This window comes from Uranotaenia lowii, chromosome 2, assembly GCF_029784155.1.
Source record: "Uranotaenia lowii strain MFRU-FL chromosome 2, ASM2978415v1, whole genome shotgun sequence".
NCBI classification, from domain to species: Eukaryota; Metazoa; Arthropoda; class Insecta; order Diptera; family Culicidae; genus Uranotaenia; species Uranotaenia lowii.
This window is the reverse complement of record NC_073692.1, coordinates 408,335,371-408,362,044: the sequence shown is the minus strand read 5'-3', so window position 1 is coordinate 408,362,044 and position 26,674 is coordinate 408,335,371. Positions and strand designations below refer to the sequence as shown.

The following is a 26,674-nucleotide window of genomic DNA, read 5'->3' as shown; positions in this document are numbered from 1 at the left end:
TACCTTGCCAGATCAAACACTTTCTTGCACACTTATCAGCAAAAACGAATTTGAAGTTGCCGGGGACATCACCCCGACCAGTGCAGTGCACCACTGCAGTGGCTTTACATAATTTTTGGCCAGAAAGCTGCCCAAAATCCATCTTCACGTACGTTTCGTCATCCATGAGGATGCATCCGTCGAACTTCGTTGGAATCTTCTTGTATAACTCGCGGGCACGTCCTTTGGCTACAAAATTCTGCTTCAATGTCCGGTTTGGTTGCTTACTGGTCCGATAGGATCGTATTCCTTCGCGTAGACGAATTCTGCTGACGGTGCACCTGTCGGCGTTGAATTTCTTGGCAATGTCTTAGTCCGACTACCCTGTGTTTGCCTTGATCGTTCTCAACACCTTCAAATGCAGTTTCCGATTCTTAGGTCCACTATATCGCTTGGTATGAACCTGCCGATCTATAGTACGCATCTCACGGAAACGTTTGAGAATGCTACACACGGTTGATTTGACAATTTTTAACGATTTCGCGATTTTAGAACCCGACCACGTCGGGTTTTTGACGTGGGTGTTCAAAATTTATTTTCATCTCGCGGCTTCCATCACGTGTAACTTTTTTGAAATAAAACGAATCGTAATGAAATTTTCAGCACTGGTAGAAGAAACATTCCTCTATAAAGTGCTGCCAAAACATTCCAGATCCGACAACTAGGAGCGGAGCACTATGGTAAAATAAATAGTGCGTCCAGATTTGTAGTGATCCATGCTTTATGTGTTGAAACTTACGGTTTCAGCAGAGGAAATCTGCCGCTCCGTCGGCGAAACCAAAACAGTTTGTTTTGGTTCCGCATGCTTTGAGTCAATTCGCAATTGAAACAATAGCGGTGATGATTGATGATGACAGCTGATGATGGTAAACACGGTACAAAGGTACAAATCAGGGGACTGAGACAATCGGAGAATCATCGTCAATGATCAAACAAATTTTGAAGCCAATGATTGAATTTGTTATAATTTGTTACAATTTGTTAGAGAGAATTAGAAGGTTTCAGTTAAAATGAGAGAAACCGGTGCTCAGAGAGAGTGAAAATGTGCTAATTGTTGCAAATGTTGCAAATTGTTACGATTTGTTAAGCAGTTGTTGAATTTTGATCATTACCATTCCAAATGCAAAGAATTCTCTCTCCACTGCAATCCCTTGGTACAAATATTTAAATCATCACACTGTGAAGCCAAATAACTCAATTTAGGTTCGTGGTAACTCACCAGTGTTGCCAGATATTCTGAGTGGTTCGCTCAGAATATCACACGAAAATGAGAAAACTAATAAGTGAGGATATCGCTTCAGTGAATAATGTAAATAGCTATCGCTTATGTTATAAGTAGTTATTTAAGGACTTGACGAACAAAACGAATAAAGATCACCTCTATTCCATCACTGAAACCTGCGTTTTCAACAGTATGAACAAAAATCTGCGGACACACCCTACGCGAGCTAAGTATGGTGAATAGTAGAGTGCATTTCTTATCGGGGTTAACGCTTTCCATGAATATCCGCGATGCCAGGTTAATGATTGACGTTTTGTAGTTAGGAAAAAGGTAAACAAAAGGGTGTAAATTTTCGATGAATTTAAAACTCATTTTACTAAGGCTTTTTACTTCAGAGATCTCTTAAAAAGTAAGTAGAATCAATTTTTAGGTCTTCTTCTAGTGTTTTAAATATTTTTTGAAAAAATATTGATAGCTACTAAGCAATAAATTCAGTTTCAAAAACTGGTGTTTTTCTTGCTATTGAAAACACACCTAAGTATTTTAAAAGTTTTTGAATGAAAGAGTGATATTTTTACAAAAACATTCATTAAAAAAAAATGTTGGAGATATTTGTAAGCTAAATTTACGAAAAGTTCTGTTCTGGAAAGCATTCTAACAAGGAAAACACCTGGTTGAAAAAACTGGAATTTTATCCTGTTTTCTGTTAACCAAATTAACAAATTTGATGGTTTTATTCTGGAATCAACGGAGTGTTTGAGTTGTTTTTTGTACTGGCAAAAGATTTAAAACTATTTAGATTTTTTATAGATTTATTTGAGAGTTGTATTTCATTTATGAAAAATGCACTTCTGAAATGTCTGCTCTTATGTGAGAGCTGTTTGCACATTTTTCAAAAATTTTTGTAAGAAATCAAATGTTTTTCGGTCGGCGTGTCTTGCAAGTACCTGCTCATGACAAAATTTTGCCCAATAATTATTTAAAAATAACATTAGGAGCTAATTTCCTTTTAATTATATTCCTGTTACTAAAAGCTTCCCAAATTCTCTAAACTCTAGTATGGAGCACTTTGTGGCGCTACTGTTTGGTTAATATCTCGGATCAAGAATGATTTGTTGTGGTGGATGTCTCCAAAACAGTTCAAGCAATGGTGACCACTTACAAGACTGCCCCAAACATCGCGAGACCATCCGAAGCGTAGCTATAGATGTGATCTCTGAAGGTCTACTTTTAGCTTCCCTGTTTAAAGAGAACGTGAACTTAATCGGTGAGTAGCTTCTCGTAAAGGACAGGACTGCTCAATTTGAATTATTCAATTCACTGTTCATTAACACCATAAAAAGTAGATATCCCAGATGTTTCTCTTGAAAAACTACTGAAGATGCTCGAAATGGTTCAGAAAAAGCAGAATTAACAGATACAAACTTCGTCAATAACTCAACAAAGCAACTAATCCAGAATTTGAAACAAGGTGAAATCGTTGGGGAATGGTTGAAAGATGCAATTCCAGCCGGACTTGTTCCTTAAAACCTTCTAAAACTGTTTTTGTTTCGATTCCCCCGGTTTTCCCGCGAAAATGTCATCATGGCGTGGGAATCGGAATAAAAACAGTTCTATCAGGTTTTAAGGAACAAGTCCGGCTGAACTTTCATCATTCAACCATTCCGCATCGATTCCACCATGTTACAAAATCTGGTTTAGTTGCGTTGTTGAATTATAGACGAAAAAAGATCTTTCACGTTCATTTTCGCGTGAAGTACAAATGGGCCTTTTATAGTAATAAGATTTACTTAGCACGACAACGAAACGTCAAAGTACGCAACGGAAAGTGTATGTGATTCACGTTATGTGTTAACTGTATGCTTAGGTGGAACTACAAAAATACAAAATAAATGGACCACTATCTATTATGTCGCTGCTTCCGCTTACTTTTATGGACCATATTCATGCGCACCACAAAGGCATTTCCATCAAACGGCGAACAAAGAAGCGCAACAATATTAATGGAAAACTATATTAAAAATAAACATCCCATAATCCAGCATAGCTTAGTAGGAACATGACAGACGACAGGAACGACTGGGAGGATTGGTCAGAAAAGTGTGAGAAATTATCTTTTTCCATTCTATGGACTTCACGATCTCCTCTTCCAGAGCAGAGCTGTCATTTCGCACTGTCAGATCACACCAGTGGAGACATTATTTTGGCGCGCACTTTGCACATGTTTCGCGTCGTTTTCGGGGCGTCTTCTCTTAAAAGAAAAAAAAAAACGCTAAGAAGTCCGACGCCAAACATACTCGGTTCAAAATTCAAGATCAACGGTTTTTATTCCGGTACTGGTCGGGTGGACTGGCGCGTCTTTTTTCCGTTCTGAGTCAAGTGTCATCCGTGTTTGGCCCGAGAAAAGATTTCCGAAACTTTAATTGGAGCGGATATTTCTGTTTTGGGTGATCACATTTCCCAGCCGTTTGGCGGAGTCTTTTTTGGGGGTCATCTCCACTTCTAGGCGATCTTTGTCGGCATTGCGACGGAAAAAATATTAGAAACTTCTAAGAAAGACCCCCTTTTTCGATGTCGACCAGGGAATGAAGACGTCCAAAGTAAATTTATACACACTTTGTGGAGCGATACAAACTGTTTAGAAGAAGTAATATCCCGGACCGGCCGGTTCAAGTTCCCCAATTCATCTCTTCGATTCAGGTCTTTTTCGTTTGCGTTTCTAGTTCTTGTCCAGGATAGAAATCATTCGCAACGGCGGAAAATTTACGATACCTAAGTATTCGCTTAAGTTTTATTTGAAATCTCATCAACATCATCATTATAAATAATATATCAAAGGCGCAAAACTATAAACCATTTGGCAGTCGCGTGGAGCTACAGCGAATGAAAGAGACAGACGTTCGATTTAGACGATCGTTAGTCGGTGGGAAAAGTGTCTCCCTTTTCCACGGTGATTTGTGTGTGGAAATTCGTCCACGGGCAGACAAGACAACTGAGGAAGGTAAATGGCGTTGATCATCCGTAATTTTGTTTATTTTTCCTTTCACTCTTTTCTAAATATTTCATTCCGGGAAAATTGCGCTCGTAAATCCTGGCTTGCGTGTGCCGATGACAAGATGCGGGAGGGGGGCGCGTGATTTCACGATGAGGGATGTTCAACGCACCAGATTCGGCGAAACGTGAGTTGTGAAGTATGTTAGTTTCATGAATGTTTTTTTTACTGTGTTTGGAATATTAGAGGATTCAATAATTGAATAGTTTCTCACCGGATCTAATTTGTAATGATTCTTCGTATTACATTTATCATTAATGAAAAATTATCGATTAAAACGATAAATAATAAGATTATGCTTGTTTACCTACTTGTAAAAAAAAAAAAATAAGATTATGCTCATGCTTATGATACATATACAGCAAGATCTTGTCAGCATCCCGGTGAGTAATAAAAGTATGGTAGAGTGGGGTATCATGGGCCACTTTGGTCTTCATAATAAAGAATATAAAAGATAAAAAGAAAAAAAATAAATGGAAAGATTTTCTACATGTTTTAGGTATCATTAGGTAAATGGTTTTTTTTATTAAAAAAAAAATTCCTGGGTTCTGTCTGTTATAAAAAAAGTATTTATTATGGATTTTGAAAAATTGCGGGAATTTTGGGCCAGCAAATCCCAGTTGAATAGATAACGTGCAAAGTTTATGAGTTAACCCAAAACTGTTATTTCATAACTCATTTCGTTATTTTTAAGCAATTTCAGATGATGAAATAAAAAAGAGAGTTGTTTATGATCGGATAGATTCAAAAACCTGGCTCGTGAACGTTTTAACAAAATTCCATATATAGGATTGACATAATATTTTTTATAACCCTTGATTCGGCATAAGAAAACTTTACAGATAGGGAAAACGTATTTTAAGTTCTGATTGTGTATAAAAACATAAAAATATAAGAGCCCCAGTATACCCTACAAAATGTGGCTCACGATTCCCCAGCTATGATTTGCAAATTGGTTGCGTTTGTGAGATTTATTGATGTTTCATCAAAAATTTCGTTTGCACGTGAAAAAACATGACAAAACTGAGATTAAAATGAGCATATTATTCTTATAAACTTTAGGTTCCTATTCGATGCAACTAGCAAGTGCTTGTTTAATAATGTAAGTAATTTTTTTTAACTTTTTCAAGCTTGAAAAATAAAAGAAGCATATGATGTGAATTAAGTCATTAATTCATTAACATAAATGTAGCATGCAATTGACTGTATTGTGAACAGAATCAACACTGGGGAGAGTGGGGAAACGTGGGCCACTCTGAATATCTCAGATGTGTGTTGAGATAAAAATCTCAATCTAACTGTCACCATTTTTTGCAAGGTTTTCTTAAATTTTTATTTTTGCAAGGTCAGTACACAACATAGAGCTTAACAATGTTTTACAAAGTTGATGTTAAAGGTATAATAAACAACTTTGTAGAAGAAACCATGCCTGTATCTTGCTCCTGTAAAAAGTTAGACTTTGGCGCCACCTTGCGAAGAAAAATAGAACTAATTCAAATCCATCAATAGAAAGCGCAAATATAGTGGAGTAACTTTGTCGAAGGCACCGATGAGCTACAACGAGCCCTCTGGCCTTTAGTCAATTTTGACCGCAAAAGTGTGGTTCCTGGCCCACTGTGCGTCGTCGCTTTGCGTAAACATATTTTTCTACATATGAACATATATCAAAATTGACAAAAATGGCAGGAAAGATGAATTAACTAAATCGACAAAATTGTCAAAATTGATGACATTGACTAAATTGATGGAACTTCAAAAATTGACAAAATTGCAATAATTGTCGAAAATCAAAAAAATGCACAAATTTATCAACTGGACCAAATCCAAGAATATGACAAAATTAAAAATCGACAAAATTGACAAAATTTTGACAAAAATGACTAAAATGACAGAATCATCAAAACTGACAAAAAGACTGATTAAATCAATTCGAAGAAAAAGACAAATTTTACAAAGTTAAAAAAAATAAAATTGTAAAATGGACAAAATTAACAAATTTGGAAAATTGCACAAATAGAACACTGGATGACAAAAATTATAACATTAAAAAAATAATAAAAATAACAAAAACAATCAAAATGCCAACTATGAAAAAATGGCAAAAATGACAAAAACTACAAAATTTGCAAGAAAGGTAAAAATTTAAAAAAAAAAAAATGTTAAAAATTACCAAATTGAAAAAAAAATATGCAAAATTGGCAAAAAATTAGAAAGATTAGAAAATCGACAAAAGTAACAACATTTGCAAAGTTGATAAAAATTTTAGTTGATAAGTTGATAAATTATCAATTTTATCAATTTTATCAATTTTGTCAATTTTGTCAATTTTGTCAATTTTGTCAATTTTGTCAATTTTGTCAATTTTGTCAATTTTGTCAATTTTGTCAATTTTGTCAATTTTGTCAATTTTGTCAATTTTGTCAATTTTGTCAATTTTGTCAATTTTATCGATTTTGTCAATTTTGTCAATTTTGTCAATTTTGTCAATTTTGTCAATTTTGTCAATTTTGTCAATTTTGTCAATTTTGTCAATTTTGTCAATTTTGTCAATTTTGTCAATTTTGTCAATTTTGTCAATTTTGTCAATTTTGTCAATTTTGTCAATTTTGTCAATTTTGTCAATTTTGTCAATTTTGTCAATTTTGTCAATTTTGTCAATTTTGTTAATTTTGTCAATTTTGTCAATTTTGTCAATTTTGTCAATTTTGTCAATTTTGTCAATTTTGTCAATTTTGTCAATTTTGTCAATTTTGTCAATTTTGTCAATTTTGTCAATTTTGTCAATTTTGTCAATTTTGTCAATTTTGTCAATTTTGTCAATTTTGTCAATTTTGTCAATTTTATCGATTTTGTCAATTTTGTCAATTTTGTCAATTTTGTCAATTTTGTCAATTTTGTCAATTTTGTCAATTTTGTCAATTTTGTCAATTTTGTCAATTTTGTCAATTTTGTCAATTTTGTCAATTTTGTCAATTTTGTCAATTTTGTCAATTTTGTCAATTTTGTCAATTTTGTCAATTTTGTCAATTTTGTCAATTTTGTCAATTTTGTCAATTTTGTCAATTTTGTCAATTTTGTCAATTTTGTCAATTTTGTCAATTTTGTCAATTTTGTCAATTTTGTCAATTTTGTCAATTTTGTCAATTTTGTCAATTTTGTCAATTTTGTCAATTTTGTCAATTTTGTCAATTTTGTCAATTTTGTCAATTTTGTCAATTTTGTCAATTTTGTCAATTTTGTCAATTTTGTCAATTTTGTCAATTTTGTCAATTTTGTCAATTTTGTCAATTTTGTCAATTTTGTCAATTTTGTCAATTTTGTCAATTTTGTCAATTTTGTCAATTTTGTCAATTTTGTCAATTTTGTCAATTTTGTCAATTTTGTCAATTTTGTCAATTTTGTCAATTTTGTCAATTTTGTCAATTTTGTCAATTTTGTCAATTTTGTCAATTTTGTCAATTTTGTCAATTTTGTCAATTTTGTCAATTTTGTCAATTTTGTCAATTTTGTCAATTTTGTCAATTTTGTCAATTTTGTCAATTTTGTCAATTTTGTAAATTTTGTCAATTTTGTCAATTTTGTCAATTTTGTCAATTTTGTCAATTTTGTCAATTTTGTCAATTTTGTCAATTTTGTCAATTTTGTCAATTTTGTCAATTTTGTCAATTTTGTCAATTTTGTCAATTTTGTCAATTTTGTCAATTTTGTCAATTTTGTCAATTTTGTCAATTTTGTCAATTTTGTCAATTTTGTCAATTTTGTCAATTTTGTCAATTTTGTCAATTTTGTCAATTTTGTCAATTTTGTCAATTTTGTCAATTTTGTCAATTTTGTCAATTTTGTCAATTTTGTCAATTTTGTCAATTTTGTCAATTTTGTCAATTTTGTCAATTTTGTCAATTTTGTCAATTTTGTCAATTTTGTCAATTTTGTCAATTTTGTCAATTTTGTCAATTTTGTCAATTTTGTCAATTTTGTCAATTTTGTCAATTTTGTCAATTTTGTCAATTTTGTCAATTTTGTCAATTTTGTCAATTTTGTCAATTTTGTGAATTTTGTCAATTTAGTCAATTTTGTCAATTTTGTCAATTTTGTCAATTTTGTGAATTTTGTCAATTTAGTCAATTTTGTCAATTTTGTCAATTTTGTCAATTTTGTCAATTTTGTCAATTTTGTCAATTTTGTCAATTTTGTCAATTTTGTCAATTTTGTCAATTTTGTCAATTTTGTCAATTTTGTCAATTTTGTCAATTTTGTCAATTTTGTCAATTTTGTCAATTTTGTCAATTTTGTCAATTTTGTCAATTTTGTCAATTTTGTCAATTTTGTCAATTTTGTCAATTTTGTCAATTTTGTCAATTTTGTCAATTTTGTCAATTTTGTCAATTTTGTCAATTTTGTCAATTTTGTCAATTTTGTCAATTTTGTCAATTTTGTCAATTTTGTCAATTTTGTCAATTTTGTCAATTTTGTCAATTTTGTCAATTTTGTCAATTTTGTCAATTTTGTCAATTTTGTCAATTTTGTCAATTTTGTCAATTTCGACAATTTTGTCAATTTTGTCAATTTTGTCAATTTTGTCAATTTTGTCAATTTTGTCAATTTTGTCAATTTTGTCAATTTTGTCAATTTTGTCAATTTTGTCAATTTTGTCAATTTTGTCAATTTTGTCAATTTTGTCAATTTTGTCAATTTTGTCAATTTTGTCAATTTTGTCAATTTTGTCAATTTTGTCAATTTTGTCAATTTTGTCAATTTTGTCAATTTTGTCAATTTTGTCAATTTTGTCAATTTTGTCAATTTTGTCAATTTTGTCAATTTTGTCAATTTTGTCAATTTTGTCAATTTTGTCAATTTTGTCAATTTTGTCAATTTTGTCAATTTTGTCAATTTTGTCAATTTTGTCAATTTTGTCAATTTTGTCAATTTTGTCAATTTTGTCAATTTTGTCAATTTTGTCAATTTTGTCAATTTTGTCAATTTTGTCAATTTTGTCAATTTTGTCAATTTTGTCAATTTTGTCAATTTTGTCAATTTTGTCAATTTTGTCAATTTTGTCAATTTTGTCAATTTTGTCAATTTTGTCAATTTTGTCAATTTTGTCAATTTTGTCAATTTTGTCAATTTTGTCAATTTTGTCAATTTTGTCAATTTTGTCAATTTTGTCAATTTTGTCAATTTTGTCAATTTTGTCAATTTTGTCAATTTTGTCAATTTTGTCAATTTCGACAATTTTGTCAATTTTGTCAATTTTGTCAATTTTGTCAATTTTGTCAATTTTGTGAATTTCGACAATTTGGTCAATTTTGTCAATTTTGTCAATTTCTACAATTTTGTCAATTTTGTCAATTTTGTCAATTTTGTGAATTTCGACAATTTGGTCAATTTTGTCAATGTAGTCACTTTTGTTAATTTCGTACATTTTTGTCAAATTAACCAATTTCGTATTTTTTTTCAATGTGGTCGAATTTGTTAGTTAAGTCATTTTTGTCAATTTCTGAATTTTTATCAATTTTGCTGATTTATCTTTTGTCATTTTTGTCGATTTTGTCGATTTGACCTTTTTTGTTTCAATTTTGTTAATTTTATCAATTTTGCAGAATTTTCGAATTTTGTAATTTTTTATAATTTTTTACAATTTTAATCAGCTATGTTATTTTGTCCATTTTGTCAATTTTGTCAATTTCGTAAGTTTTGTCATTTATGTTTATTTTTCAATTTGGTCAAGTTGTCTTTTTGTCAAATTTGGGCATTTTGCTGAGTTTGTCAATGTTCTTATTTTTCTGATTGTTGTCTTATTTGTTAATTTAATAAAAATGGATTTTTCAAAAGAGATCAAATTGAAAAAAAACTATAATAAAGTGGACAACACTGTCCCTGTTAACAAAATTAACGAAAATTACAAATTATAAAATTTAATAAAATTGACAAAAAATGACAACAATGACAAAATGACAGAATTGAAAATATTGACAAAAAATTTCCAAATTAGAGATGTATCAAATATTCGGCCGGCTGCTGAATTTTGTCCATTTTTTTCATGCATGCGTTAGAAATCTCACACAAGATCGTTGGTTCATTCAGACGTCTTTCCAAATTGATTAGAGTCTGAAGGCGCATTAATTTCGCTCTAAAGTAGATAGCAACACTTCCTTGGTAAAAAAAATTGACGGTTTTACGAGATGGTTATGTAAAAGTTTGATGATTGAGTTTTCGACGGGAACAAAACTCGCAAGCAGCTGTGATTCTGCACCTCACGGATTCGAATCTATACGATCGTTTCAAACCCTACTCTGAAATTTAAAATCTCAAAAATTTCCAGCTTCATCGAAACACATTCCTGGGTTATTGAACCAAACCATAAATTCTCAATAGTCGAATAGTTCTAGCAGTTAAAAAAGTGTGAATCGTCTGATTTCAATAATATTGAACTATGTGTCTTTCCTTACGTATTGATAAGGAAGAAATCTTTTCATAGCAAGTGATTGAAAGAATCAATTATTTTTGTTCCCAGATCATTATTGAAAGCATCAAAATCTCAAGTTTTTTTTAACAGATACCTAATATGAATTGTTTGTGTTAATTTTTTTTCTCTATGTATGTCTAACTAGATTTAAAGTGGCAGACATTTAAACTTTCGGACTGTCACGAAAACACCAGAAAAACAACATCACATAACAAAAAACAACAGCATCAACAATAACAGTAGCACTGATATACGTCATCCCGAGGATTTGGGCAAAAAGTGGCAACAAAAAAACGAAAACCTCATCCCATTATCGAAGAACAGTTAACACATGTTTTGCATTTCCGAATGCCCCAGCAGCTTCATAATTCGTCCGATGTTACGAGTTTGAACAGAAAAAAAAATTAAGGAAAACACATACTATGGAGGAACGAAAATCTTCTAGAGACAGTGCTGTAGTGTGGAGGGAAAAATTGAGTGATGTTTCCAATTTTTCTTTGTTTTTGTAACATTTTTTTCCTTCCTCCCTCCATTTTTTTTGTTATAGGACTAGAAGGTTACGGGCGATGTTGCAACTTTTCAATTTTCTCACGAGAGCATCGTGGTGATGTCAAGTTTCTGCAGCATCGCGTTTGCTTGCTGATGCTGTCATCCGGAGGATAATGTGGGATTTTCGTTGCTACTTTACGATGTCTGCATAGAACAAAAAAAAATTTTGCTTCCATTCTTTCACTGAACCGTGAAATGTTTTTAAGATTTTCCTTCGCTGTTCTTTTACTCGGAATTCATTTCCGATTACGAATTAGGAAACAATGCGGTGTAAGATTAATTCTTATATTTTTAACTGGGTTTTAAATCGAAAATTAGTTTTTGATTTTTTTTTATTTTTTAAATCGCTTTTAAATCTTAAAACCAGACTCAATTTTGTCAACTTCCTAAGTTTTTCAAGTTTAAAGTTTATTTTTCAATATTAAAAAACAAAATTTTCTCCTCTCATTGTTCCAGGTACATCGACTTCCTGTGTCGGGTGTTGGCAAACAACGAACTCCCCCTGTTGGAAGAAACTCAGAAGAATCTCGGCTCAGGTGGATCTTCGATGCCAGGGGCAGCTGCTGGCATCACTGCTTCCGGTGGAGGTCCGCTTCAGTTTAACGGAAGTGGCATTTTGGTGCACGAGAAGCTCAGCTATCTGTTCAGCGTTTGGCGGATGGAGGGTGATTGGAGCAACGGGGGAAGTTGCAGCTCCAGTCCCGAGGGCAGTGGGAAGGAATGAGATCGGAAATCGGTGAATCCTGGAAGGATCACTTAAGTGTAGAAAGAAAGCAAAAGAAAAGTATTATTTAGCCGGTAAGGTTCTGTTCCTATTTGAGTGTGTGGACGATTGCAGATCTTCAGGCGTTTCCAAACTATCAAGAGTTCGTCCAAAGAAAATAATTATAAGTTTTAAGTGTTAGTCAAGTAAGTGTGAAGAATACTATTCCAAAAAAGCAAAAACAAAACTACAAGTAGTAGAGAAGTAAGTTCGTTTTTTTAAGAACTGCTGAAAGCAAATCTCTTTGCCTGATAAACATAAGATGTTGTTAAGAGTTACAATTACAATTACCTGAGAATCTTCCGTTTTAACCAAGTTAAAAATAGGTGAACTGATTCGAAAAAGTAATTCGTGATTTCAAGTTACGATCCGGTGTGGCAACTTTAAGCGTAGCATGGCTTAAAGTATTTTTGCCACATTTCTGTTCGTTTTTCATGCATTTCCATATACTATTACGTCATATTTGTTTACTGTTCTCTTTTCTATACCTACTCGTATAACTTTATGTGTTAATGTTTAAGTATATTCTCGGAATCAAAATCAATAGAAAGTGTAAAGTATAAAGAAGTGCCAAACAAAGAAAATCGGTCCAAAGAGAATTATCAAAGAAGGAAATAAAAACCTTAAACTTATGTAAATATGGTTGTTCTTGTTAACTTTTTCTTTCAACCGAAAAAATCCCCATTTCGAGTTTTTACTTTCTATTTGATAGTAATCAAGAATCTTTCCTTCAAGTTGGGGTTCTCAGGAATTCACTGGGAAAGATTATCAACTGACCAAATTTTAAATGAATTAAAAAAAAAGAAAATTAAAATTGAGTTGGAAGGACATCAATCGATAAGCTTAAAAAAACCGTTGATGACAGATAAAATAAGAGAAAAAAAAAACTGACAAAAATGACAAAAATGACAAAAATGATAAAAATGACAAAAATGACAAAATTGACAAAAATGACAAAAATAATTGTAAGGAATTTTCTCGGGGTATTGATTAGTTTTTTTTTATTTCGCAGTTTATTTTAGATATTCGAATTTCGATCTTGAATTTTGAATTTAAAGTTGCAAGAATCAGAAAAGCAAAATTTTGAAATTTCACTTTCAGTTTTGAGAATTTTATATTTTTTCCATACAAAGTTGAATCTGTTGATTGATTCTAATAAGATTTTGGACATATCAACTGATAAATTGTCATAGAGGGTCAAAAAGTGATTGCGAAGGCTTAAAATATACAATTTGATGAGGGTTACGTCGTTTTAGAAACAGAGGCTGCCTAAAAACTACTTTTTTGATTTTCCTGTGTTTGTGTTCGATTGATTCAAAAATTTGCATGTTTTAAAACAGCAGTTTTTTTTGCATTTACGGTTAATGGTAAATGAATTCTTGATCTCTATGCTGATGCTTCAAAAACAGTAAAAACAAAAGATTGGATTATAAGGCTTTTTTAAATGCTATTTTACCATTTGGTCTTTTTGGATTGGATGCAATTTTTCAAATTCTCTTCTGGACCTCTGAAAACCCGTGTGCCAGGTCACACAACTAAATCATCGCTTTAGCACGATTTTATAAATATTTTATTCAAAAATATATATAAAATTTGCACAAAAAACGAAAGAGCCGCAGGTTGCCCACCTGTGCACTATGCAGTTGGAATTACGATTCGCATCTCCATTGTAAACGACTTTAGTTATCATTTCTGGTACGTTTTCATGTTTGCTGGGTAAGCAACCAGTTGAATGCGTTCGAATCATACACACGCAATCCGATTACAGCCTCTAAATCCTTAGGAGACAGCGAATTTAGCATTATCTTAAATTTGAGGAGGATGATCAAAAATCCAAAGTATAGCCTCTGAAGTGGGGAGTTTGGATTAAATCATGACATCAAGTTTTTACCTTCTGCTACAGTTTATTACATTAATGAACCAGCACTAAATTTTTTAGAAGAGGCCGGACCTCCAACCTCGGAACGAAAACATATGTTCTGACGTCAGATGACAAACTGGCAATGGCAATTTCATATTTCGTTCAACTAATTTTATCCATGACTGCGTTCATTCTTTGAGATCTTTTTTTCACGATATCGTTGGCGATGGTTCTCAGATTCATCATGATCTCTTCTTTGTAGGTTCTGAACTGAAACATCGGCACAGTGTGGTAGATCTTTTTCAGCCAACTCTTCTTGCTCTTCCCGCGATTGTTCCCGATCACAACTTCATGTTTCTGATCGAACTTCACTATCAGCGCACAGGTACGATCGATAAACAATTCCTCAGGTTCGGTACGCAGCCGATCAAACTTCTCGGTCATATTCAAGAGCCGTTGAAGGAGCAGCAATTTGGTGATCGAGTGCATCTCAGCTATATCTCGAACGGCAAGAGAGTTGATGAAGTTCATCATGACGATCGTCACCAGAAACACAAACGCTATGAAAGTGATGGAATCGAACCCCTCGAGTTTTAAGTCTGGCAGGTCGAACTCACCAGTTGACATGACGAGAATTTTAAGCATTCGATTCGGTTCGGAGGGTAGATTAAGGAACGGATTATCGAGGGACAAGTCTTCTCTTCTTTCTCCCAGAGAAAAAGATCTCAAAATGGTGGAAATCAGATGAAGAACCATGAAGATGATTATCAGAAGAGGTAGCACCAGAAAGAGAACACTTATGAAACGTTTTAAGACCTTATGAAACATCATGATTTGGAAATGGAACATGTTGACGAAGTTCAGCACATACATCATGAAAATAAGATTGAACAAGAATAAAATCATTCCGTATTCATTGGTTCTTTTAATAATGGCGACAGAAATGATGACGGTTGATGCAAATCTTAAAACATTCAGATTTATCATGAATCTGTATTTGTAAAGTAAAATCAGCTCCGTGATAATGATCTTATTAATGGTTATGTAATGGAGCGCTGGGTGATTGACAAAATGGTTGGTGACGAAGAATGCCATATTTATAACAAGAACAACACAATTTATGAGCCCAAATTTGATAAAAGTTACGATGTTTCTATCCCACAGAGTCCAGATCAATGCGTACAGCACGGGATGCAGGAGCAGAGGTTTAAGTTGCGGAGAATTGTTGATAATGTTCAAAGGACAACAGATTGCGGTCCGAAGTTGTTTTTCTCGGTATGATTTTTTAATCTGAAATTGAGGATTAAAACTATTCACATTGATCGTTATATCACTAGAATCGAGAAGTGACCAAGAGGGATCAATTTCTACACATCGATCGAAATGCTCTTTCCAAAAGTCGTAGTCATCGTAATGCAGAGCTGTTACTCCGTCTTTGTTGGACGTTCCGAGGTATGAATCATTGCGTTCCAGAATGGTCTTTGCGATATCCAAAAAGCCATACTTGAGCGCCAAAATGAGGCCAGTGTTGCCATTCGAATCCACCACACCAAGATTATGGAGTCGGCATCTAGCGAGGACTTTAGCGCACGCTAGCTGATTGATGGCATCTTCGTTTGAAACCTCTTGAAGTTCTTTTGCTTTAGCAATGCACATGATCAAAAGAGGTTTCTGGTTAACTAAACACGCTTCATCGACGATCTTCAACAGAGAATTCAAACATTCCGCACGTCCGAAATCACAGGCAACACTTAGTAAAGCACTTATTTCTTGTCTGTCGAACTGTTTCAAATAATTAACAACACTTTCCCTGGCCAAAATACAAGCCACAATTTTGTCTAATCCCTGTTGAACGCTCGGGTAAAGCAATAGGTTCACTACGAGTGACTCTTCTTTTTCCACTTTAAGCTTTAAATACACTTCCGCAAACCATTTCGATAAATTCTTATGAAGATAGTACTGCAACAGTTCGATAGACATTTCTCCAGAAGATTCCGCCGAGAAAGCTTCGAAGCATAGTTGCAGAAATCTAGGCGCTTCCAACTGCTTCCAGCCATCCGGTAATCGACGAATTTCTCCATCGTGGATCACCAAAAGAATGCACTCAATCACTTTGGCGTGGTCTGATTTCTCATTGGACAGTTTTTCGCCCAATTTAACGAGAGCCTTGCTCCAAATTTTATCGAAATCCTCACTGTTGTGGTTGACATGCTTATGCAATAGCTTTTTGAGTCGGTCAACTTCCAAGAACTCCACGCAGTATTCGACGAGCTGAAAAAAGTTTTTATAGGTTACCCTTGTTAATTTATTAAACGACTTGATAAGTCTAAAGTCAGTCTCATTTATTGAATTTACCTTTTCGTGGGTACACATTACACAATATGGGGCGCTCTAGAACTGATTTTTCTGAAGCTCGAAGCCGTTTGATTTCCAATGAACTCGAGGTGTGTCTTCTACACAGATAAGCATTGGCCGTTTTTGTTTTTATTTTCAAAGCAAGTTATCAACAGGAACGAAAAAAAAATGATAATGAGATCGTTATCCGATTTTAAAGAAAATTGATAAAAATCAGAAATGGTATTAATGAGGATATAGTAGGTAGAGACAGAGATAAAAACGGGAATGATTTCACCAAAAATGCACAAACTCTAAAATATAAAAAAAAATCTACAGAAAAAATTCCAATTGAATCAGAACAAATAAATGTCCGGGGAATCATCAGTAAATTATTAAAAATGATGTTCTTCATTCAAAACTAGAAATTTGCTTGAAAATACATTTTAAATTTTTAACCGTCTAGTTTAGAAATTAGAAATCAATATTTCCTAAAAATCAGAAAATATGAATGCGAATAAAATTGAGAATAAAACAAGTATTTAAATCTTTTTTTTTTAATGATACCGCGCCGATCATCCGGTGCAAAGGGCCGTGGTAAAAGACCTCCACTGTTGACGATCCGGAGCCAGCGTCTTCACCTGGTGCCAGTCAAGACTCTCGTCGACAGTTCGGATTTCAGCGGATTTTTCTGGGTCTGCCTCTTCTTCGATGATCTTCTGGATTCCAATCTATCGCCTCTCTGCAAATCTCGTTTTCATCTTTTCGCAGCGTGTGTCCAATCCATCTCCACTTACGTTCCCGAATCTCGATTTCTAGCGCCTTTTGATGACACCGGCGATGAAGTTCAACGTTTGAGATCCAGTTGCCAGGCCACCAAGCGCGGATGATGTTCCGCAGGCAGCGGTTTACAAATACTTACAGTTTTCGCGTCGTTACCGCATATGTGCACCAAGTTTCGCACCCGTACAGAAATACGGATTTGACGTTTGAGTTGAAGATTCGGATTTTTGTTCGTAGAGAGATCTGGCGTGACCGCCAGATGTTTCGGAGACTCGCAAACGCAAATCGGGCCTTTCTGATCCTGGTTTCGATGTCTTTCCTGGTACCACCATCAGGCGTTATCTGGCTACCAAGACACTGGAAGCACTCCACTTTCTCAACTTGTTTATTGTTTTTTGTTTATTGTATAAAAATCAACGAATCAAATTTAGATCCTAATGATATCTTAATTCTAGGTTACATATAAAAATTAACGTAAATCTACATTTCTCTTGATTTGTTCAATATGTTTCTACGGGAAACATTTCTGGGAACGCCAAAGTCAAAGTACTCCGAAAAACGGTTGAAGGTTTTCAGGATGCCTATAAGAGCGCTGTTAGCCCCATAGTTATTCAGCCGAACAGGAACGTAGAGTTGCAGATTCTGGTTTCTCAATCCTCGCGGTCGCACGTTGAGAGGAATAGCTTCCAGCAGCACGGGACAGTCAATCCTCGATGTGAGAAGATCCGCAACGACTAAAGCCCGTGTAGCGTTCCTTCGGGCTTGAAGCGTGTCTAAATCTATCAGCCGGCAACGATTCTCATAACTGGGCAAACGAAAAGGATCTTGCCAGTTCAGGTGTCGAAGGGCATATCGCAAGAAGCGCCGCTGTACAGCCTCGATTCGTTCAACTCCATTTTGGTAGAAAGGGCACCAGACAGCAGAAGCATACTCAAGACCCGAACGGACTATGCTACAATATAAGCTTTTTAAGCAGTACACATCTTTAAATTCTTTAGCCACGCGAAACAAGAAACCAAGATTTCTGGAGGCTTTGTCTACAACGTAGTTCGTGTGAGTCTTAAACTCAAGCCGTTGATCAAGAATAATACCCAGATCATTGATTTGGTCAACCCGGGAGAATATTTCATCCCCGAGAATGTACTCAGCATAAAGAGGGTGCTGCTTGCGAGTAAAAGATATTATCGAGTATTTACTGCGATTTAGCGGCAGGCAGTTGTTGTCGCACCAGTCAGCAAAAATGATGAACTGCCGTTGCAGGAAATCGATGTCGTCTTTACCATTGATGGTGTGATATAGTTTCAGATCATCGGCATAAACGAGTTTTGGACCATCGAGAAGCGAGAGAACATCATTAAAATAGATGACGAAAATTACTGGTCCTAAATGGCTTCCTTGTGGCACTCCGGAAGAGCCGAGAAACTGTCTCGAGAAGGATTCTCCAGTATGAACGGACAACTTTCGTCCCGTTAAGTAGCTCCGAAACCACTCCAGTAAAGATCCACAGAAGCCCAAGCGACCTAGCTTTGCGAGAGCAATCTCGTGGTTCACTTTATCAAATGCAGCAGACAAATCTGTATAAATAGCATCAGTTTGGGTCTTCATGGCAAAGCTTTCTTGTACGAAAGATGTGAACGTCAGTAAATTTGTGGTATTTGATCGTTTAGGCATGAAACCGTGCTGATCGTTTGAAAAGTGGTGCTTGCAGAATAAAAAAATGGGATCCAACACAACCAGCTCAAACAGTTTTGCAATAACACACAGAGCTGAGATACCACGGTAATTGTTAATATGTTTCTTATCTCCTTTTTTGTAAACAGGAACTTCTTTCCACGAAGCGGGGAAGATAGCGCCGTCCAGTGATGCTTGAAAGATATGCCTGACGGGTGTTAGCAGATGAGGCATATACCGTTTCAAAAAGGTAGCTGGGATTCCATCCGGGCCCTTAGAAGTAGAGTTTTTGAGTTTGGCGGTTGCTTTTAAGATAGCTGCATCGTCGACAAGAATACCATTGATTGAAGAGCCTAGAGGTGAGACATTACTCACAGCCCTGGTCAGTTGTTCTGCAGAAATGGACCCGCTTGTGAAAATGCTTCGTTAGTGTAGTTAACAATATTTGAAAAATTTTCGGCAGCTGCGTTAGGATCAGAGAAATCTAATTCATCTTCCCAATTGATAGAATCCAGAACAAGGGAGATAGCTACAAAGTCGGCATTCTTGAAATCATGATAGAAGGATCTTGTTTTCTCTGCGGGAGCAAATATCCTGGCAACATCGATTGAGATCACTAAAGCGGGGTGATGTGGGACAGGCTTAACAAAGGGAGCAGGAGTTAAATCGATTGTTGGATTTCTAAACCCTTCGTTGACAAAGCAAAGGTCGAGCAAGCGACCGTTTTCGTTTTCGATATTGTTGATTTGACGCAGAGTCGCTTTACTTAAGCTATCTAAAAAGATGTTGGAGGATGCCGAAAACGAAGAACGTATGGGATCCGGAAACAGAAAGCCACTACGCGAAGTACACCATTTCAAACCAGGCAAGTTGAAATCACCGATAACGAGTATGTCATCTTCGGGGGAGCACATAGAGCTAACATTGGTGAGGCAGCGCGAGAAAGATTCAGCTAACACCTGATCTCCGCTCCGATCGGGAGGCACGTACATTACGCACAAGTAAAGTTTCCGGTCACCGAGATCGATGCGGGCCCATAAAAGTTCCAAATCTTCCCAGGAGTTGTCTTCGATTAGCATAGATGGGAGTTCAGATTTCACAGCAAGTAACACTCCACCTCCGATTGACTTTTTGCTGTTTAATGGACTACGGTCGCATCGGAAGACTGCATAGTCCGGACTGATAATCTGACTGGAAAGCGTGCGGTCGTTCAGCCATGTTTCAGTGAAGGCGATGATGTCATAGCTGGGGCACGATGTAGCAAGCAGGTAATCGACAACACACGAATTTACACCACCGACATTCTGATAGAAGCAACTGATGGAGTAAGACGATTCGGGTGCAAGACGGGAACGACGATTACTGGAAAAACAGAATCTATCACGCGGAGAAGAACGGTCAATGACAGCATACTTGCCTGAAAGTGCAGGCTGGAGAACCCCTTCGCCACAGACGAACTCAGGGCCGGGACGACTGTTGGCGCAGGCAGGAAACAGCGCGACTGAGTCGAAGGGCTCAGGGGTCTCCAAAATTCCTGGTTCGTTGCGCCCCGGAGCTGGAAACCCAGTAGAGATAGTAGCAGGAGCGTCGTACGGATGATTTTGCGAGATGGATCTGTGGTAAAGCGAAAACTGGGAACGCAAGCCGGCCCAGCTACCATGAAACTGGAGGGATTTCCTGTGTTGATCTCCATCGACTTGGTCTTTCCGACATTGACTTTGAGACCTGCTGCCTTGGAACTTTCGGTGAGGTCGTCGAGTTTGCTCTGCATGTCCGGTTGTGTTTGGGCGAGCAAAACAATATCGTCAGCCAGGTCAAGGTCGTTCAGTTGCTCCATTGTTAAAGGATTCCACGGCAATCCTCGGTTCGGTGCACAGTCGATCGATCCAGTCAGAATCTCATCCATTACGATGAGGAAAAGTAGCGGTGATAAGATACATCCTTGTCTCACTCCAGCAGTTACCGGGATTGGTTCGGACAAGACACCATCGTGCAAGACCTTGCACGAAAATGCCTCGTATTGTGCTTCGATGAGATGGACTAGTTTCTCTGGGACCCCTCGTCGCCTTAGGGCCGCCCAGATGTTTTCATGATTAAGTCGGTCGAATGCTTTTTCGAAATCAACGAACACCAGCAGAAGAGAGTCCTGGAATTCGTTGATTTGTTCCAGTATGATTCGTAGCGTTGTGATGTGGTCCACACATGATCGTCCGGATCGGAATCCAGCTTGTTGCCGTCGGAGTGTAGCGTCGATTTTCTCCTGGATCCTGTTCAGGATCACTTTGCAGAGTACTTTGAGGGTTGTACAGATCAACGTTATGCCTCGCCAGTTACCGCACTCTGTCAGGTCTCCTTTCTTCGGGACCTTTACGAGGATACCCTGCATCCAGTCGGCCGGGAATGTTGCAGTATCCCAGATGTCAGCGAAAAGACGGTGCAACATTTGTGCTGACAGGGCAGGGTCGGCTTTCAGCATTTCAGCAGGGATGCAATCGATCCCAGGTGCTTTGTTGGATTTCATGTTTTTGATTGCCGCTTCTATTTCAGCCAGCGAGGGCGCTTCCGAGTTGACGCCATTTATGCGACTTACTGTTGGCGCTTCAAGCTGCGGGTTCTGTTGGCCATCGCTATTCGTGACTCGGAAGAGTTGTTCGAAGTGCTCAGTCCATCGTTTGAGCTGATCTGTTCGATCGGTCAATAACTGACCTGCTCGGTCTTTCAGCGGCATTCTTGCATTAGTCCTTGCACCACTGAGGCGGCGAGAAATGTCATAAAGTAATCGGATATCTCCATTGGCGGCGGCTCTTTCCCCCTCTTCGGCTAGGGAGTTTGTCCAGGCTCTCTTGTCTCGTCTACAAGCTCGTTTAACTGCATTTTCCAGCTCCGCATATCGTAAGCGGGCGGCTGCTTTGGCTGACCCGGTACATGCCTGCTCAATTCCGACTTTCGCCTTTCTCCGATCATCGACCATCCTCCAAGTTTCATCCGACATCCATTCACTTCTTCTTCCACAAACTTTACCGAGAGTACCATGGTTCGTCGTGATAAAGGCATTCTTGATTCCACACCACTGTTCTTCGACTGTTCCGTCTGTCGGCAGCTCCGAGGCTCGGGATTCTAGCTGTTCAACGTATGCCCTTTTCACCTCTGGATTCTCCAACCGGCGGACGTCGTATCGACACCCGACTTTCTCCTCGCGCCGTTGGACACGTGCAACTCTCAGTCGTATCTCACCAAGGACGAGGTGATGGTCAGATGCAATGTCTGCGCTTCGCTTGTTGCGGACATCAAGAAGGCTCCTTCTCCATTTTCGGCTGATGCAGATGTGGTCAATTTGATTTTCTGTTCGGCCATCTCGGGATACCCAAGTGACCTTATGTGCTGGTCGATGGGGGAAGAGCGATCCACCGATCACCATGTTGTTGTTGCCACAAAATTCTACAAACAGCTCTCCGTTTTCGCTCATCTGTCCTAGGCCATGGCGCCCCATGATGCGCTCAAGGTCCTGTCGGATCCAATCTTTGCGTTGAAGTCGCCCAAATGGATTTGAATGTCACCCTTCGGAATTCTCTCAACCACGCTGTTCAGTTGACTGTAAAACTGCTCTTCTCCTGCAAGTCGGCAACGTCAGTTGGCGCATAACACTGGACCATTGTAAGGTTTCTAACCCGTGTTCTGAATCTGGCTACGATTATTCTTTCGTTTATCGGTTCCCATCTAATGAGGGCCGCGTAGGCCTGCGGGCTTAACAGGAAACCAACTCCTCGTTCCCGAGTAGCATGTTCTCCTCGTATGCCAGAGTAAAGCAGGACTTGCCCGGATTGTGTCTTGTGTTCTCCAGTATTAGGCCAACGGACTTCGCTCAGTCCCAGAATTTCAAGCTTGAGGCGGCTAGCCTCTCTAGCAAGTTGTTCCAGTTTGCCTTGTTGGGCAAGGGTTAAAACATTCCAAGTTCCAATTCGTGTCCGTGTTTTCATGCTAAAAGTCGTCGCCAAAGTTCCAGATCGGTCATTTCTTTCGGATTCCGTAACAATTTCAAATCGGGAGCAGTAGGTTGTTAGCCTAAAGTCCCTATCCCGCGATGGGGCTGCCATCTTGGACTTAGCTGGCGGGAGCCGCATTTTATAAATTCAGCCGCTTGCTGCAAGACAGACGCTGTTTGAGCCGCCCCTGACCTGGAGAACAGACGCTCGGTTGTTGTTGCACGCCGCCCCTGACATGGGGAACAGACGCGTGCGGCCACCTTCTCAGTCTGCATGCGACCAAAGCATCCACCGGGGTTGGGTACCCGGTCTCCGCTTAGGTTACTCGCACCCCAGCCGGCACCGCGGGGAGGTAGAGATAGGAGTTGTGAATAAGAGGTGATATGACCACTATGGGGTCTCGTGTTGCACATTATCCACCGTTTACCAGCCAAAATGACAAAAATGACAAAAATGACAAAAATGACAAAAATGACAAAAATGACAAAAATGACAAAAATGACAAAAATGACAAAAATGACAAAAATGACAAAAATTACAAAAATTACAAAAATGACAAAAATGACAAAAATGACAAAAATGACAAAAATGACAAAAATGACAAAAATTACAAAAATTACAAAAATTACAAAAATGACAGAAATGACAAAAATGAAAAAAATGACAAAAATGACAAAAATGACAAAAATGACAAAAATGACAAAAATGACAAAAATGACAAAAATTACAAAAATGACAAAAATGACAAAAATGACAATTATGACAATAATGACAAAAATGACAAAAATGACAAAAATGACAAAAATGACGAAAATGACAAAAATGACAAAAATGACAAAAATGACAAAAATGACAAAAATGACAAAAATGACAAAAGTGACAAAAATGACAAAAATGACAAAAATGACAAAAATGACAAAAATGACAAAAATGACAAAAATGACAAAAATGACAAAAATGACAAAAATGACAAAAATGACAAAAATGACAAAAATTACAAAAAATGACAGAAATGACAAAAATTACAAAAATGACAAAAATGACAAAAATGACAAAAATGACAATAATGACAATAATGACAATAATGACAAAAATGACAAAAATGACAAAAATGACAAAAATGACGAAAATGACAAAAATGACAAAAATGACAAAAATGACAAAAATGACAAAAATGACAAAAATGACAAAAATGACAAAAATGACAAAAATGACAAAAATTACAAAAATTACAAAAATGACAAAAATGACAAAAATGACAAAAATGACAAAAATGACAAAAATGACAAAAATGACAAAAATGACAAAAATGACAAAAATGACAAAAATGACAGAAATGACAAAAATGACAAAAATGACAAAAATGACAAAAATGACAAAAATGACAAAAATGACAAAAATGACAAAAATTACAAAAATGACAAAAATGACAAAAATTACAAAAATTACAAAAATTACAAAAATTACAAAAATGACAGAAATGACAAAAATGAAAAAAATGACAAAAATGACAAAAATGACAAAAATGACAAAAATGACAAAAATGACAAAAATGACAAAAATGACAAAAATGACAAAAATGACAAAAATGACAAAAATGACAAAAATGACAAAAATGACAAAAATGACAAAAATGACAAAAATTACAAAAATTACAATAATTACAAAAATGACAAAAATGACAAAAATGACAAAAATTACAAAAATTACAAAAATTACAAAAATGACAAAAATGACAAAAATGACAAAAATGACAAAAATGACAAAAATGACAAAAATGACAAAAATGACAAAAATGACAAAAATGACAAAAATGACAAAAATGACAAAAATGACAAAAATGACAAAAATGACAAAAATGACAAAAATGACAAAAATGACAAAAATGACAAAAATGACAAAAATGACAAAAATGACAAAAATGACAAAAATGACAAAAATGACAAAAATGACAAAAATGAAAAAAATGAAAAAAATTACAAAAATTACAAAAATTACAAAAATTACAAAAATTACAAAAATGACAAAAATGACAAAAATGACAAAAATGACAAAAATGACAAAAATGACAAAAATGACAAAAATGACAAAAATGACAAAAATGACAAAAATGACAAAAATTACAAAAAATACAAAAATTACAAAAATGACAGAAATGACAAAAATGAAAAAAATGACAAAAATGACAAAAATGACAAAAATGACAAAAATGACAAAAATGACAAAAATGACAAAAATGACAAAAATGACAAAAATGACAAAAATGACAAAAATGACAAAAATGACAAAAATGACAAAAATGACAAAAATGACAAAAATGACAAAAATGACAGAAATGACAAAAATGACAAAAATGACAAAAATGACAAAAATGACAAAAATGACAAAAATGACAAAAATGACAAAAATGACAAAAATTACAAAAATTACAAAAATTACAAAAATTACAAAAATGACAGAAATGACAAAAATGAAAAAAATGACAAAAATGACAAAAATGACAAAAATGACAAAAATGACAAAAATTACAAAAATGACAAAATTGACAAAAATGACAAAAATTACAAAAATTACAAAAATGACAAAAATGACAAAAATGACAAATATGACAAAAATGACAAAAATGACAAAAATGACAAAAATGACAAAAATGACAAAAATGACAAAAATGACAAAAATGACAAAAATGACAAAAATGACAAAAATGACAAAAATGACAAAAATGACAAAAATGACAAAAATGACAAAAATGACAAAAATGACAAATATGACAAAAATGACAAAAATGACAAAAATGACAAAAATGACAAAAATGACAAAAATGACAAAAATGACAAAAATGACAAAAATGACAAAAATGACAAAAATGACAAAAATGACAAAAATGACAAAAATGACAAAAATTACAAAAATTACAGAAATGACAAAAATGAAAAAAATGACAAAAATGACAAAAATGACAAAAATGACAAAAATTACAAAAATGACAAAAATGACAAAAATGACAATAATGACAATAATGACAAAAATGACAAAAATGACAAAAATGACAAAAATGACAAAAATGACGAAAATGACAAAAATGACAAAAATGACAAAAATGACAAAAATGACAAAAATGACAAAAATGACAAAAATGACAAAAATGACAAAAATGACAAAAATGACAAAAATGACAAAAATGACAAAAATGACAAAAATGACAAAAATGACAAAAATGACAAAAATGACAAAAATTACAAAAATGACAAAAATGACAAAAATGACAAAGTTGACAAAAATGACAAAAATGACAAAAATGACAAAAATGACAAAAATGACAAAAATGACAAAAATGACAAAAATGACAAAAATGACAAAAATGACAAAAATGACAAAAATGACAAAAATGACAAAAATGACAAAAATGACAAAAATGACAAAAATGACAAAAATGACAAAAATGACAAAAATGACAAAAATGACAAAAATGACAAAAATGACAAAAATGACAAAAATGACAAAAATGACAAAAATGACAAAAATGACAAAAATGACAAAAATGACAAAAATGACAAAAATGACAAAAATGACAAAAATGACAAAAATGACAAAAATGACAAAAATGACAAAAATGACAAAAATGACAAATATGACAAAAATGACAAAAATGACAAAAATGACAAAAATGACAAAAATGACAAAAATGACAAAAATGACAAAAATGACAAAAATGACAAAAATTACAAAAATTACAATAATTACAAAAATGACAAAAATGACAAAAATGACAAAAATGACAAAAATGACAAAAATGACAAAAATGACAAAAATGACAAAAATGACAAAAATGACAAAAATGACAAAAATGACAAAAATGACAAAAATGACAAAAATGACAAAAATGACAAAAATGACAAAAATGACAAAAATGACAAAAATGACAAAAATGACAAAAATGACAAAAATGAC

The 26,674-nt window shown here is 35.0% G+C and overlaps 1 protein-coding gene across 1 annotated transcript in view; it reads left to right on the top strand.

Annotated features, from left to right (window-relative positions):
* LOC129749261 (protein twist) overlaps positions 1-12,693 on the top strand; it is a 30,903-nt gene extending 18,210 nt beyond the window's left edge. The window contains exon 2 of the mRNA XM_055744197.1: positions 11,785-12,693. Coding sequence (XP_055600172.1) covers positions 11,785-12,052 — 268 coding nt within the window. The 3' untranslated portion in view covers positions 12,053-12,693. The remainder of the gene's footprint in view (positions 1-11,784) is intronic.
* Positions 12,694-26,674: the final 13,981 nt, after the last annotated feature.